Source organism: Pezoporus occidentalis, unplaced genomic scaffold (genome assembly GCF_034315485.1).
Source record: "Pezoporus occidentalis ecotype Australia unplaced genomic scaffold, CSIRO_AGI_Poc_V1 ctg158, whole genome shotgun sequence".
Lineage (NCBI taxonomy): Eukaryota > Metazoa > Chordata > Aves > Psittaciformes > Psittacidae > Pezoporus > Pezoporus occidentalis.
Window position 1 is genome coordinate 329,702 of NW_026913404.1, and position 17,406 is coordinate 347,107.

At 38.7% G+C, this 17,406-nt stretch overlaps 1 protein-coding gene across 1 annotated transcript in view; it reads right to left on the reverse strand.

Annotated features, from left to right (window-relative positions):
• LOC134160128 (uncharacterized) overlaps positions 1-17,406 on the reverse strand; it is a 95,027-nt gene that overhangs the window by 62,441 nt on the left and 15,180 nt on the right. Inside the window, exons 9-20 of the mRNA XM_062611803.1 lie at positions 16,873-17,038; positions 15,057-15,239; positions 13,662-13,814; positions 12,202-12,346; positions 7,377-7,535; positions 6,566-6,684; positions 5,799-6,080; positions 4,664-4,819; positions 4,028-4,212; positions 3,048-3,230; positions 1,555-1,646; positions 1,198-1,367 (exon numbers count right to left, since the gene is read on the reverse strand). Of these exons, the coding sequence (XP_062467787.1) occupies positions 1,198-1,367; positions 1,555-1,646; positions 3,048-3,230; positions 4,028-4,212; positions 4,664-4,819; positions 5,799-6,080; positions 6,566-6,684; positions 7,377-7,535; positions 12,202-12,346; positions 13,662-13,814; positions 15,057-15,239; positions 16,873-17,038 (1,993 nt within the window). The remainder of the gene's footprint in view (positions 1-1,197; positions 1,368-1,554; positions 1,647-3,047; positions 3,231-4,027; positions 4,213-4,663; positions 4,820-5,798; positions 6,081-6,565; positions 6,685-7,376; positions 7,536-12,201; positions 12,347-13,661; positions 13,815-15,056; positions 15,240-16,872; positions 17,039-17,406) is intronic.

Here is a 17,406-nt window from a genome sequence, read left to right on the forward strand (position 1 = left end):
GGATAACTGCATTTGCAATTGGCAAAGCATTCACAAACCAATATATCACACTGAGTTACACGATAGGATCACAGCCACCTTCACTGCTACAATTTTTCACCTATCTGCTTTTCAAAATTTCCCCCCCCAGAAAATCTGTTTTTTTCCATTCCCTGTCCAATGCTTGTCTCAGAAAATCTTACCTAAACACCTTTCATTTCACAGCATACCCACCTTCTCTTGAAATTGTGCTGAATCCTGCCAAATGGAAAATCAGATCACCCTTCCAGTTACAAATTCAAGCTGTTATCACTCAGGCCTAAGTGACTACAGGTTGGCAGAGTTGCCTTAAGCCCTTACATTCTGGCGTCAGCAGTGGGATATGGTGCACAGCGCCATGACCCTGCAGTGGGTGCCTTAGGTGCCAATTTGCAGCTTGCCCTGCCTACAGACGTCAGATTCTCTGGCAGGGGAAAATACCTGTTCCCTTTCCTGCTTTTATTAGAGATAGTCAAGAAAACAACACCACAAAGGAAAACTTACTCTGCTTATTGCTGTTATCTTGCTGTCTTACAGATACCGAGCAGTGATCAAATATAACCAAAGCCCAAATTATCTCCCAGTAAAAAGACTTAGCTTAAGCTCAGCGGCATACTTGGTCTGTGACAGAAGGTGAGACACCACCCATCTTAAATACCTATACTATCATTTTAGAAAAAGCCATGAATTCTAATTGTCCTCTGAAGAAGCTGAAAGCCATTCCTTCCCCAGGATTGCCTAAACATGTTAAGAAACTGACAGCCTTCTGGAGTGGATTTACTGGAGCCTAACTTCTGCTTTTGAATAATGTGCTTAATGTAAACAAACAATTTGGGGTTTGAGGTTTTTTTGTCACAAACAGAAACAAGTCATTGAAGTGAGGCCAGGTTGTCTAGTACTGGGCACCAAGTCAGAAATCCTGGTCTCTAATTCCAGCACTATCACTCTTACCTAACAAAATGGCTTAATACTCATGTGTGCAGGTTTGTATATGGAAATACACACCCATATATGTATTCACATGTGTGATTTCATATATATTTTCCCACTATAATGGGAATAGAAATAATAACAATGTAGACCCTGAAAGCCAGTTAAGCTGAGTATGTGGTACTGAGATACATCATTCTTTCATCAGCATAATAAACTAAACCAAAGTAAAGCATGCCATAATGGTACCTGAGCAATATAGTTATATGCAGCTTCCACAATGTACTGCTGCAGGCCTCTGTCTTGCTTAGTTAATGTGACAGCCACTCTCAAAGGTCCAGTAAGAGGGAAAACCAAACCACTGGCTGCGGCAGGATATGACATTTCAGAACACAGCTGCCAGCCAATAATCTTAGACACTGGTGGAAGACAACAGTTGACCATTCAGTTAGAACAACAAAGAAAACATGCAAATGAACTTTGCACTGAAGACATTAGAATTAGTATGCAAACAAGAACTTTTACTAAACAAAATGATCTGTTATGAATATTTCAGAATGATAAAGCTTTCTAAGACAAACATAGTATCTATCTATCTAGACTCACCTTCCTCTCTAGTGCAAGATCTGGTTTCTGTGTGGTGCTGGAAAACATCTGTATCTTCCATCTCGTCCACCATTTTGAAGTATAGCTTAGAGCTACAACCAAGAATTTCAGTCAGTCACCTTAAAACAATTATGCTAAAGTTACTGCAATATTTAAACAAAATTCTCAGTTATATGCCCCCTTCTCCCAAATGGGAAAACAAGAAAGATAAAGTTCTGCTAAGATCAGTCTACATTTCTACTAATTAGCACTGATTTTTACCCACAATTTTCCATGTTCAATCTGTCACTACCTTGAGATTCCTCCGCAGTTCTTCACAGCCAAAATTAGATTTCTCTGTTTTGTGCAATTTGTATGGTCATCTTATTGCAACTCCACTCACTTCCTGGCTTCTAGACTTTATTCCCTTCCCCCACCCCATCCCACCTTAGGCTATGTATGGACATTAGTTCTGTCTTAGTCTCGAAGTTCTTCCAGAACATCACTAAACTGCTCATACAAGAATCATGGTGTCTGCACTTGATGGGAGCAAGAGAGTTAAGGCAGCATCTCATAGACTCTACAGTCAGTCTTTTGTTCAAATAATACACAATACCGGTCTGTAATTACTTGGACTTTCACTTTGGCCTGTTATCCATCCTGGCTGACAGAAACAGAACTATGTTAGTAATTTCCCAGACTCCTAAGGGAATGGATGGTTAAAATGTGAAGTCTAGAGCATTTTAGCTCTTTTCTGAGCTGCATATCCTATGGTACCACAATGTCCAAAATTAAGGAATGACAATCCACATACTATAAATACTTCATTCATCTGTTGTCATGTCTAAAAGGCATGTAGTTGACATATCATTTACAATATGTGCCTTCTACCTGGACTTCTATCAAATCTAAGAGTTCAAAGAAAAGAGAAAGCCAGCAGAAAAAAAAATAAGCCCAAAAGCCTCACTTGCATTAACGCAATTAATCTGCTTAACATCTGACAGCTGTTGAGGTGGTGTTTCATAATGTAAATATTGTAATATTAAATATTAATATTTAATATTAAATAACCTAACTAAAAATTCACCAGAAGGTTATGAGCATACCTTGCTAGCACTATACTCCAAATAACTCCAGTGTCTTGCTAAATACCGTTCTGCACCCATTTTCACTAAATACCATCAGCTTTTCCTCCACAACTTTAATACACTAAACTAGATTCTTTGGACACTAAAAGTTCCAGAAACAGCACTGATATTAGGTAGGAAAAAACAGGGGAGTATGAAAACTTCATTTACACCTTTTATTATCAGGCTCTGATTCAAAAATACGTTTTTATGGTAAAACAATGTAAAATGCACAGAATAATTTTCCCTTTTCTTCTGGACTGTAAGTCAGACTGAAACAGTTTGTTTTCTGACAAAATATATTTCCACTCTACTAATGAGCCTGCCAGTTACATTCTGATTCAAGGAAGTTATCACAGTTACTAAGAAGTCCTTGCTTAATCTTACCTGAAATTCATTATCTCCATAGATTCTTCTGGAGTGTTCAAAAAAACTTTGAGCTCTTGCCCTTTTTTTACCTGGATTCCCCCATCAAGACTAGAAGATGTCCTCATTCCTATTACCCAGTTTAGGCCAGCTTGTCCCAGAATCCCCACAGTTCCCATTTGAGCAGAAAGCTGGACAAATGCACTGTTAAAAGATTCAGATACATATTATTCTATGAAAAGCAGTTTCTTTTTAAAGCACTTAATTTAAACCATAGGTTGTTCATTCTCCTCTATAAATACAAAGCACTTGATGCTGTAACACAGTATATTCTAACATTAAAATCATGACTATTTTGTTTCAGGAAACAACTGAAAAAATTGTAGGTACACAAATATACACCTTCTAACGTGACTTAAAGTATAGTTTTACTGTATCTCCTAAGGGATTCAGCATGAAATATCAGGAAAGGGAAAGTGATGCAGACTGAGTGCAACTTTATCTCTGTCTATATCATGGTGTAAGTTTATTTCTGTCTATACAGCACCTAGTGAAGTTTAGCAAATGTATTCAGTATGTATAAAAAACTAAAATAGAAAGGCAAGGGTTAAATCACCCATTGGTTGTAGATAACCTGTAACTACATGTCTGATCCTGAGAAAAATCCAAAATGTTATCCCTGGAACAGGTGAAATATTCAAAACATCATCTGCATGCCCGCATTTAGGAATCTGATTTAGAGATAATGAGGAACGGTCAGCTCAAAACAGTACTGGAAAAGCACAGCAATAGAGTTCAAAATCAAATAGGCAGGATAAGAAACCACTGTTATCCTTATAGTATAGCAGCAATTCCATAACATAATGCTGACGACTGCTTGAGTTCTTCAGGAATCTCCTAGTCAATCACCACAAACATTCACACAAAACTTTCACATCAGGAACTGCTACTTGACAGACATCAGGAATATGTGAAAGTGGCATATTTGAAGCAGTTATTACCTTGGCTTGATATACCCACTTAGAAAGAAATTTGACTGTTGTTTGAAATCCGCATTCCCTTTGATTTTTATGTTCACTGCTGCTGAGGCATTGACTGCCAGCTGAACAGGAAAGCCTGAAATTGCTGGGAATTGCAATCCTTCAGTGGCCAAACTCATCCTTTTATTAAACTGGACCTCTTGCCCCTACAGTGAAAAAACCCAAACTAACAAATGTCAAAATTTTACTTTGCATAGTAAAGTCAGCATTCAAGCATTTTTCCACATATAACTCTCCACTGCATTTGCTTGCTGTGAAAGTGGGTTTTTAATTGAGCTGATTTGGGAAATAAGGTAGAAAGCAGCCTAAAGCTTGCATCTGGTCAGGGCATGAGTTAGACATTAGTCCTAACCCAGTTAAAGAAAAAATTATTTGAATGAGAAGGATTTGAATGAGAAGTAAGAACAACAGAACAAGCTCTTGCCTAATGTATTGTATAAACATTATCTAAACAACAATGTTTAAGACAAATATATACTGGTGTCTTTTAGAGTTCAATTTAGGGAAACAGTAACTAATATTTTGTATCTTTTACATATCTGTAAGAAAGTAGTTTCTCAAGGCATTTACTTTCAATAGAAGAAAGGTTCATATTACCTTCAGAAGTTTGACAGCCAACGCAGCCAGATTTAAAGAATAATGTTTCCTTTTTTTTCTTAAATCTTCACAATTCCAGAAGCTAAGTTCATTTCCAAAGATTTTCATGCTTAGCTCACATTTCAGTGCCTCCTTTCCCATCCTTGTCTCAGTAAACTGACATGTCATGAAGAAATAAATCAGGAAGAGAATTATGTTTATATTAATTTCCTTTCAAAGACATAATAAACAATTCCTCAGTGCAGGTTATGCTCTTACTAAACAGTCATCAGGCTCCCTTTTATAAATATTTCAAGACCACTTAAGACCCTAGATTAGTACCTGTTCTTCCCAGCTAAACTTCACCTCCATACTGCACAAGCTGACTTTCACTGTGAACACAGGTAATGTCTAGCCCTAAGGTGAATGAGCAAAAGAAGTATTGCAATATATACCCAAAACCAGATGAGGCTTTGAAAAACACAATCTCAAATAATACAGCATTATGGATGCCGTAATTGCTAAATAAGCTGCTAAGAAGTAAAAAAGTTTACATTTTCCCTTTTTATGAACCAATAAAAGAGCAACAAAACATGAACATGAGCTTACACAGTAGTAAGAAACTCCCAGAGTCCCAAGAAGAGAGATGTTTTAAGACTAAATAAATCATGGTCCCCAAGTTTTCCAGGTAATATATCAACAACTGAAGTCAATTCCCAAAGCTTTCCTGTTACATACATAAAACATAACTTTCTCCAAACAAATTCACAAAGGCTCAATGTGACATCTGACATCAAACTGGGAAGTCAGACTGCAAACAGCATGACTCAAGAACTTAACATCAGCAGCTGTTTATAGTGCTACAGAAGTCAACAGATGAAAGCACATCAGTATAAAGAGAATCAGAGCTCAAAACAACAAGAGGAAACTCAAAGTACAGGCAACACATTCCCCTGCATGAGAGTCATTGTTTTGAGACAATAAATCTCAAAAAACTTAAGATCTGACTCTTTGTTGATCTGTAGGGTTTAAGTTCTATGCAACAGGTTACATACACTTTATGCACAACAGTCAGTAGCACAGAACAGCTGTCCAATCCTAGATGGGGCCCTAAGTTTAACTGGGGAAAATCATTAATTTTTCCAAGTGTCAGTACCTTTTTGACTATCTCACTCATCTTACTGTACTTTCTACTAGGACAATTCTGGTTAGCTTTCCTCAACTTTGGCTTGCCAGACTTGGTCACAAGATGATCAGTGGAGCCATACTGCTTCAAAGTCAGCTTCCTCTGCTTGACTTTTCCTGTTGTTTTCACTGGATTTTCTGATTTGTGGTTTCTTTCATTAGTGTTTGCAAAAAAGTAGTCACTGAAAGTAGCAGATTTCTGCCCAAAGGTCTTCTGCACGAGAGCTTCAGCATTCTCTAATCGTACACCAATCTAGGGGAAAGTACATGTCAGTGAAAAGCCTGACAGTGATATGCATAAGCTACATCCAGCACTACAGGCAAAAAATTAACAAAATATAACCAGATGCAACCTTTAGGTTTTTGTACAAAGGAAGATTTGTCATACAAGTTTGAGCTACTGCTATTTTCACATGTTACAAACAGTATTTTGGTTGGAAAACAGTAACATACCCTTTCAATGCTCCTGAAATAAGATCTGTTTGGAAGTTTGTCTAAAATAGTATCACTAACGCATAAATTCAGGGTATATGATGCTGAAAAAATATTTTGTTCCTTTGATAGTGTACCCAAACCAATCCATCTTCCACTGTAAGTGGTAAAACAGAAACTGTAATACTGTTAACAGAACTATTTTCCCACTGTAAATGGAAATTTTTTCTTTTTACTTTAATACACCAAGTATCCCTTGAGGAGGGAGACTAAAACCAAAACCAAACCAAAAATCCATAAACTTGCCTCCAGCAGATTTACAGCCTGCCCCATAAGGTGAACAGTCAAATTTGTCATGACTGATCGTGGTAGAAAAGATGCAGGAGAAAAGACCACTGATGCTTCCATATTTGCACCTGCACCAGCTGCAACAGAAAATATCAGATGCCTGTCATTTGGAGATCATCTGTTCTCATATACTTTGCAAATCTCATCATTCTTTGGCAAACTGCGACTCTGCTCATTAAGAAGATGGTGAATAAAACATTAAGTCAACAGGTGAAGTGGTTTAACTTTTTAGTATAATAAAGACTTTAATGGACATTACTGAAAGTCTATCGTTTGGAAAACACTAAAAGAGCATTTACAGTATGTGTATTACACAATTGCATTGGAAGAGATAGACAGAAAATCAAAACATTACTCTGAAAAACATTATCTAGCATTTTTGCTAAAAGCAAATGAGGAACAGATAGCAAGACTGGAAGGAATTAGTCTGTATCATTTCATACACCAAGGAAACAGCATAAATCAGAAGAAAAAATACATCCCAATCCCCTGTTGCAGCAAAGGAAGCTCACTAAGGAAGGAGTCAAAGTTGATATTCACAAAAATAATCTAAAAAGTTCACTGCTTCTTACTCTCTCTCTCACTAAAGGCAAGCTGCATGGTATCTGGCTTGCTGGAATTACACTGGATATACTTCAATTAAGGTCAGATCAGAATCAGCCTACGTTGGGTACTATTAAGCCATAAAAAAAGAAAATTCTCTGGAACAAGATGTAAAGGACCAGAAACCATGCGAGGTTTTAACAATCCATATGCTACAAAGCATTACCGGAGTGGAATGTGGCATCAGAATATGAGGAGTATTTCCATGTCTCCCGATCAAAATCTCTGCTCAGGATTTCATCAGGAATAGAATCTCGAAGGTGCTCCTTCAGTGGGTCATCTGTCTCCAGGAGCTGAGAGAGATGACTCCAAACAAAGGAGCCCACTTAAATCAAACAAAGAAAAGCATTTTAAATTAGAGAAAAACTAAAACAGTTTTAAGAACTGATACAGGGAACCTTCTTATTTATTTATAGAAAAATTAATCCTAAACCATTCCCCTGGCCACAACAGAATTCATTCATTTTCAGCACCATTCAAATCAGTCTGACACACCTCTCTTTACCATGGTCAACTTATTGAAATACTGTCTCATTCTGTCCAATACAGCATGTGAGAGGCCATTCACTGCCCAGTTTCATTTATGCTTCTCAGCTAACCTAAGCAGGCAAGAAGGTAAGGTTAACCTACTGACTCACTGTTTGCAAAGGATCTTCTATACTAAACTCAAAGGAATGTTGGAAAAAAGAGATACAACTCTAATACAGACATGAAGGACCAAGCTGTGCAGCTCAAATAATATTGGTCTGTTCCTGTTCCTTCTTCAAAGAACAGATGCAACAGAATTATTTAGAAGATGGTTTTAAACTTCAACTTTGGCAGAATCACTCATTTTGTTCTTGAAAAAATCACTGACCCAGCATACTGAAATATTAAAAAAAGTATTTAAGTCTGGGATTGACTGCAAGCGTATGAAAACCTTAAAATACAAAAACACTAACCTTAAAAACTATAAGCAGGAATAAACAAAGCCCTTTAAAGGCAAGCATTGAGCAACTTTAAATACAGGGATGGCTACTAACCAGACACCCTGCACAAACACTGGCAATGACACTGGTGAACTTGTAAGGGAAAACTGGCAAGTTTCTTCACATACAGCAAACTCACCACTCCTATACAAAGAATCTTTCTATGCTGTGCAATGTACAACAGTAAAAAAAAAAAGCTCATACAGTTAAACAGCTGGGATTCAAAATTAGTATTTCTGCATGACACTATACTGATTCATGGTCTAGCCATATATGTGCTGCATGGGGGGGGGACAAACAGATTCCATGTGTTCTGGAGTCTGGTTCTTAAACAGAGGCGCTTTTTTCTCCTGCAGATATAAGAGACATTAGGCTCCAGTGCTAGTGCAATGTACGACCCTGAACACTGACAGAACTACATTTTTCACAATACAACTTCTTTTTTTCATATTGCTTTTTCTGAATGTGGCAACTAAAAACTAGTATGTGCTCTATGCCTTCAAAGCACTTGCTAATCAAAAGCCTATTACATGAATTATTTAGGTGTTACATCAACCAAAGTCAAAGGAAGGAAAAGAATGAAATTCAGAAGTACTGCATTAAATTGTTTAAAACATAAAACCTTTTGGATGGACTTGCAGAGCTCCTTCATAAATCAGACAATTCGTTTTTTCTGCATGGAGCCATGGGCAGAAGGGTCACTGACGGTAGACCTTGACAGTATTTTGGAGGATGATGCAATTTGTCTCTGTCTGAACTCTAAACACAGTTGAACAAGTCAACTCTCAACCACTAGACACATCATCACGTGAACAAAATGCTGGGCCTGAACTCAATCATTGCAGAATACACCTGCCTGGATATAAAACTTCTGATAAAACAGATAGGATACACTGCTTCAAGTTCAGAGCTGGGTATGATCCAGATGTAGAGTACAGACAGAGCCTGCTTTCACCTGCCTGCAACCAACCTTATATATACCCCTTTCATATTTGCTCCTTCCTGACAGATTTAAAAGCAAAGAATTAGTCCAGAGGTATTCTTTGTTGAATGTGGCAAAACCATTTAGAAAAAAAATCCCTGCTTCATCCAAATAATGGGATCATCTTAAAACTCTGTGTGCTCTGGTAATGAAGAGCTGATAGGATTCTGTGCTCTTACAGAACTTACAGTTTCATTTTGTACCAGCCCAAACAGCTTCTCCTTTGGGTAAGCTACCTCATAAAATATATTTTTATGCATAGTATAGAAGATTTTCTACTCAGCTTCAGTTCCCGGTTCAGTAAACAATAATTTAGGTAAAACAATAATTGATCATGGAACCACAGAAGCAGGAAGCATAACTCAGAAGAAACTATCAAGACATTATACTCACACTAACCTTTTCCCCAGATGACTGCTAGACTGTTGGCCAGCTATCATACATTTGGATACATGATTAACACTCCTAAAAGTCCTTTTCACAACATTCCTAACACAGCATGTGCTAGTATCCAAGTTTTACTTTTTCCCTGTGTTACAAACAGGTTTTTGATGCCATTTGTTTGCCATTAGATCCACAGTTCTCCAACTGTGATCCTTAGAGGACTCTCAATTGACCCGAAGAACCGATTCTAGCTCAGTGACAAAGCACCTCCCACTTAGCCTTGATGCTAACAGCAGGAAGCCTGAAAGTTCCTAGATGTCTGAAATAATCTAAATGAAAATCAACAGGCCTTCCTTTGCAGTCGTCAGATCTACTCAGTTTTTGTCTCATGCTATTTTTAAAATACTGTGCTCAATATTAAAATGACATCAAAATTGATGTAAAATAACTGCAAAAGAGCAATAAGAAGGAAGCGCAGCAGGAGGGCCAGGAGACCTCCTTGGATGGATAAGGAGCTCCTGAGGAAAATTCAAATGAAAAAAAGAGGCTTATAATAAGTGGAAGCAAGGACAGGTGGCACGGGAAGAGTACAGGGATGTTGTCTGGGAAGCTAGGGACCAGGTTAGGAAAGCTAAAGCCCAGTTAGAATTAAACTTAGCTAGAGGTATTAAAGATAACAGGAAGGGATTCTACAGGTACATAGCAAATAAGAAACAGACTAGGGAGAATGTAGGCCCCCTCAGGAAGCTCTCAGGAGAACTGGCTACCCTGGATTTGGAGAAGGCTGAGGTTCTGAATGACTTCTTTGCCTCGGTCTTCACTGGCAAAGGCTCTGACCACACCACCCAAGTCTTGGAAGGTAGATGCAGGGACTGTGAGAATGAAGACCTTGCGCCCACTGTAGGAGAGGATCTGGTTCGAGACCATCTTAAAAATCTGAATGTGCACAAGTCCATGGGACCTGATGAGATCCATCCATGGGTCCTGAAGGAGCTGGCAAATGAAGTTGCGAAGCCGCTGGCCATCATATTTGAAAAATCATGGCAGTCAGGTGAAGTTCCCGATGACTGGAAAAAGGGAAATATAACCCCCATTTTCAAGAAGGGGAAAATGGATGACCCGGGGAATTACACACCAGTCAGTCTCACCTCTGTGCCTGGCAAAATCTTGGAGCAGATTCTCCTGGAAGGCATGCTAAGGTACATGAAAAACAACAAGGTGCATGGTGACAGCCAGCATGGCTTCGCTAAGGGGAAATCCTGCCTCACCAATTTGGTGGCCTTCTATGATGGGGCTACAGAACTGATGGACAGGGGTAGAGCAGTTGATGTCATCTACCTGGACTTGTGTAAAGCGTTCGACACTGTCCCACACAACATCCAGAGGGACCTTGACACACTTCTGAGGTGGGCTGATGCCAACCTCATGAAGTTTAACCATGCCAAGTGCAAGGTCCTACACCTGGATTGGAGCAATCCCAGGCACAGTTACAGGTTGGGCAGAGAAGAGATTCAGAGCAGCCCTGCAGAAAAGGACTTGGGAGTGTTGGTTGATGATAAAATGAACATGAGCCGGCTTCAGTGTGCGCTTGCAGCCCAGAAAGCCAACCGTATCCTGGGCTGCATCAAAAGGAGCGTGGCCAGAAGGTCGAAGGAGGTGATCCTGCCCCTCTACTCTGCTCTCGTGAGACCTCACCTGGAGTATTGTGTGCAGTTCTGCTGTCCTCAACATAAAAAGGACATGGAACTGCTGGAACAAGTCCAGAGAAGGGCCATGAGGGTGATCAGGGGGCTGGAGCACCTCACGTATGAAGACAGGCTGAGAAAGTTGGGGCTGTTCAGCCTGGAGAAGAGAAGGCTGCATGGAGACCTCATAGCAGGCTTCCAGTATCTTGAAGGGGGCCTATATAGGGATGCTGGAGAGGGACTCTTCATTAGAGACTGTAGTGACAGGACAAGGGGTAACGGGTTAAAACTTAAACAGGGGAAGTTTAGATTGGATATAAGAAGGAAATTCTTTCCTGTTAGGGTGGTGAGGCACTGGAATGGGTTGCCCAGGGAGGTTGTGAATGCTCCATCCCTGGCAGTGTTCAAGACGAGGCCTTGGGTGATATGATTTAGCGTAAGGTGTCCCTGCCCACGGCAGGGGGGTTGGAACTAGATTATCTTAAGGTCCTTTCCAACCCTAACTATTCTATGATTCTATTCTAAATGAGAAATAGCTTACTTTATATCTGCAGCTTGCAATATTCTTTTCTGCTACTTGCTTCTTTCTCAAACAAATGTAATTTGCAGTTACTCATTTGTATTTCCAATGCACTAAACATCAAAGACATTCCATACATCTATTTGTCAAGAGTTCTCAGCTAATTCAATGTTGCCACTAGAGGGACCTAATTCTATGAAGTGTCACTCCTTACTGACTATTGCGAAAATAACAGTATCAAGACTGCAAAACAAACTGTGGCAATCATACAATCTTTTGCAAACAATCTCAAAGTAAAAAATAAAAATATTATATAAAAAATATAAAATTGATATAATTTATATAATTTGTTTAAATATTCATATAGATTGGTACCATTACACCTGTAAAGTAAATGTTACATTAAAGTATCCTTTAGGAATGTGCAAGACTTCAGTAGCCCTTTGGCTAACCTTGACTGGATGTTTCTTTCAGCAAAGTCTTTTGTACTTGTTTAAATAACTCTCCATGAGGACATTTCATTGCTATATAATAGGCAGCAATCCTTATTTCCACATCTTCACTGGTTTCTTGATACAGCCGAACTAATACAGTATCCTAAGAGAGAAAGATAACAAAAAAAAAAAAAAATTATGATTTACTCTCCTAAAACACCCCATGTATGCACATTCAAGTACAGGTGGGTTTTCTTTTTGCAACACACAGTTACTGCTTTATACCTGAAAAAGTAATTTAAAATAACATATATACAAATGTGCATACGTATTCTCTATACTACCTTACCTACAAATCTTCAGAACAGTGTCATTATGACCTGAATCCTATCCCTAATTTATAATACACCAATTTATAATATTTTATAATATATAATAACTGTATAATATATACAGGACTATGCAATACAGAGGCTCACTCACTAGCACTACTGTTAATGATGCTTTTATAGACCACAGGAGAGATCTGCTCTATTGTATTTAACAAATGTACCACAGCTAATAAAGACAACAATGGCTACATTTTTGTCACCAGGCTATTAGATTACTTCTGGTCTCAAAGGGTAGGACTGTTACGAATTTGTTCTGTTTATTACTTCCCTGGTATCAACAAATACAAGTTGTTTTGTGAACTGCCAGGAATCAAGACATTGGTGACTGGTGTTAATAACATTTAACACTCCCTGTTCTCCCACACTGTGTCAGTTTAGCAGTTCATTTGCTAGACAATGATGGGGTATATGACAACATATAGACTTCATAATTTAACAGGTCCCAGAAGCAACATTGAGCTTCATAACTACAGAACAAGCAGGTTACACCAGTCCATGCTGTGATTAAATTTTAAAAAGCCAGAGAAAATGCTTCTCCAAGTAAAGTCCATGTAGAACCTCTTGTTCTTCTGGAGCAGGACTGCCAACTTTCCCAGGCTAACACTCCTGGATTTGCATTTAATAGAAGAAAACACAAAAAAAACCCAAAGTTTTGTGGTTTCTTCCATGAGACCATTAACAGAATATACCAACTATAAGTGTATTCCCAATCACAAGCTTCTCACATTGACACTTAGCATTTCAGAGGATACAGTGGAACAGACTACAGGAAAAATCAAGTACTGTGGGTTTTCAGCCATAACCCAGACAACTGAAGTAACTTCTTAAGAAGTCATGAACATTATCTCAGTCACTGGATGTGTTACCTCAACTATAGTAAAGCATATTATACGACCATTCACCAGGGTGGTACTACCAACCTCTCCAAAAGCAGAGGAACTCTGCTGGAAGACATGTTTATGACTGTTCCTTGTTTGCTTGAACTGTTCCTTGTTTGCTTGAATGTTTTGTAAGTATTCCAGAAAGTCAAAACTCTAGGGCAGTGCCAGGAAGCCATCAGTCACCTGCTGGCAATAAATCACTTACCCTGCCAGAACAAGGAATGCGCCTGAAGGCCTGGATAGCAGCTAAACGAATGTCGACTGGATTGCTTTTCAGGGAAGCACACAAGCTCAGAGCAGGAGCTAGTGAAGCTGCTGCCAGGCCTGCGTTTCCAATGGCTTTTAACACCAGCTGCATCTGTAAATACAAAGCAAGTTGGAATAAAAAGTTCTTTAAATGCTGTCAGCTGTATGTGAGATTTTATTGCATTAACATTTTCTGTGCAAATTCTCTGTTTAAAATGATCACTGATCATTTGGGGGGAGTACTGAAGCCCCTATTGAACCAGCTATTCTCCAGCTGTAGTGTGAGGACAAGACTTATATGAATACGGACAGCCGTTTTAAAGCCATGTAGCACTTGTAAGTAAAATCTGGCTTAGACCTGGAGAAAAAAAAAAAACATTTAAAAAAAGCTTCACTGCAATGGAAAAGCTTAAGTCATGGATTTGATGTACAGTAAAAGTTTTTCAATTACTTTAATACTTTGTCCCTTTTGATCACAGACATTTTGACTTTTTAGTTATTCAATATGGAGTTCTGAACACAATAACCAGTTTTAAAAAGTGATTTGTCAGTAGATGCCATAGTTTTCTTTGCTAAACACACAGGAACCTTGTGCAGCCTTAGAAGCCAGAAAACATGCTACTGCTGGCAATCAATGAATTTTTAATTAAAAGCTCTGTATTAACATTCAGAACCCAGAGATTTCCAATGCAATATGGTGGCTGATTTCCCTTGTACTGACAGTCCCATAGAAACAACTACAACTTCACTAAAGCCAGTACAGTTAAGATGTCCAAAAAACCTTCCACAACTCCCATTCACAGCTGGTTTGAGACATCAGGTGGGAAGTCTCTCCTCTTCTGCTCTGCATATTCAGTAATGTTGTCATAGCCATCTGGTACACTGCCACTGTTTTCTAAGCATGACAGTAAGAAGCGGTTCTTTAAGCAGATCATCAGACAGAAGATACAAAGATACTTCTTCAGCAGCAAGTATCAGTTAAAGTCTCCCAGTATCATGACTATGTTACCTCAGTAACACTAACTCAGCAGAACTTACTGGCCAGCAATATCATCCAACACTAACTGTACATGAATTTGAGGCAATAAAGGAATAGCTGATCAGCAGTATGAAGTTTCCTTCATCACAAGACCCAAACTTTTCCTTACTTAAATACAGAAGAACACACATGCTGCTGGTTATACTTGATAGCTTACAAAATTTTATTTGCCTATTTGACCAAAGAATATTAATTTATAAAGCTTGCATTCATGGCTTTTGGGAAATCCACTCAATGTCTTTTTCATCAAACAAGTTCTAGGTCATAAAGGGAACAGGAAAGTGAAGTACTGTATCATATGCTTCTGACTGATACCTTGCTGAGTTGTTCTGTATCTTGCACGGTACAATTTCCTCCCAAAAATTTCCCAAGAGTCCTCATCACACTCTGCACAGCAGGTACACCATCACAGGAGTTGTAAGCTGAACAAAATCTGTGTAAGAGAGCAGTTACTCCTAAGAAACAGCTCTGGCTTGCTCCTGGTGACTTTAGCAATGGCTGGAAACAAGCACAAAAAGAACAGGGTGCTTCAGGGAAGTCATTCTCATGATTACTGTAACACATGATAGAAAACAAATGTACCAAAATATTTACATACTACCTCAATCTCAACAACGCGCATTTTCAAACAGCTCTTAAAGGATTTAAACAGATATACAATGTGAAGTTTTTCTATCTTCCTATGTAAACACATGGGCTATTTTAGTGCCAACACAATACAGACCTCAGTTCTTTCCACAAGAAATCATGCCCTGCGTGCTTAGGATATGGAGTAAACAAATCTAAACCATTTTCCAGGACCCTCAAAAGAGTAAAACCCTCACCAGCACAGAGTTTCTCTAAGTCCTACCTCATTACTTAGCAAAAAGCACTGACAGCTCAGAAAGTTACAGGTATTTTACCCATTTTTAGAATGAAAATCAGTTTTTCTGTCCCATAAATCTGCAAATTCCACATTTCTGCATCCTCTGAAGCAAGCCTGTTACTGCTGAAAATCCCACCACTTCAAAAAGCATTTGCGAACCTGTGGAAAGCCTGCTAACACTGAGAGCTGGTATTCGTAATCCTGATCAGAACCTGTATGATTGGGCACAGGAGCTGTGATATACGCTGCAAGATTGTTCATGGCCATTCATTAGAACACAAGCCAAGCAGGCATAACATTTGACTTAACTAAAAAATATTCTTAAGGCTTATCCTACAAGACTATCTCTGATTTTACCACCTGGAACATAGCAAGTCCAACTTCAGCCTCTAAGAGCATGATAGATTGCCCTGTACAAACTCAGCAGAACCACAGATTTTTAAAGGAAAAATAAACGGAAAAATGGAGCCAGTATTAACTCTCCATACAATTGACTTAGTTAAGGAAAAATGTCAAAAGCTGCAATAGCACTGTGTCTCCATACAATTGACTTAGTTAAGGAAAAGTGTCAAAAGCTGCAATAGCACTGCATATACAAAAGACGTCATGCCCAGGAAATGTTCTGGGAGACGGCAGGTACTAAATACAGAAGTATTCTCTTCCCTTGTTATTTCCTTTATCATTATTATCATTGGTGGTAGCAGTAGTGACTGTGTTATACCTTAGTTACTAAACTGTTCTTATCAAAGTTGCATTCTATTCTCCTCTCCGTCCCTCCGAGAGCAGGGGGAGGGCAAGAAAAGGGGGGGAAGTGAGCGAACGAATTACCTGACTGGGTTTAAACCACGACACACTGCATATACAAAAGACTGAAATGTCTCCAGGTACTAAATACAAAGCAACATACCAAACTGGAGAATAAAGCTCTATCCAAAGCAGGGAGAAGATGCAACAGCATCAGTCTCCTCACATTGACCTGACTTTGACCCTCACAACCAATTAGCCCAAACCAGTCTCTGGAATCCACAGGGTAGGGTTTTTTTCAGAAGTCTTTTTTCTTAAATGCAAATTAAACTCCAGTCGCCAAACATGACTGCATCCTCTTTTGAAATCAAGATTAAAACAGACAGTAGTTTCATCACCAAAATTACCTAGTCATTTTGGTAAAGTTTTGGATAAATCTGTGAAAAAAACTACTAATGTAAAACACAAAAATTACAAGCCAGCTAGACCAATGATAAGAAAGAAAAAACAATATCCACTCACAGCAAAAGATTCAATCATGCCTGAGGTGGGTTTAGGAATGAATGACAAAGACCAGAAGAAATACTCCTTTTTGTCTTCCTCGACTTCTCCAGAAGCTATGATTTCTTTCATTAGGATAACACATGCTTCTGTAGCACAAGATGGGAGAGCATCTATTAGTGGCTGCCTGTAACACAAGAAAAAAGTACAGCAGTGACCAGAATACTCAGGAATCAAACAACAGACACTCTGAGACTGGGCTTATTTCAAAGTAAATACAAGTCCACCGGTTTAGCAAATGCCAGATTCTGCAGAAATCAGTATTACCCTTTGGTTTAGTGATAGTAAGTATATATGCCTCAGCCAAGATGTCAAGAAGTGTATTGTTGTTTCAAGAACTGCAGGTAGCCAGGCTTTCAAGAAAATTTTCAGCTGCCTTCTCTGAAAATGAAGCCACAACATATCCCAGGTATGACATCTAAAGACTGAGGTACCTTAAAGCACTAATTTTTTATTTAGGTGTTTTTTTTCCTTTCATTTCACCAATAACAAATT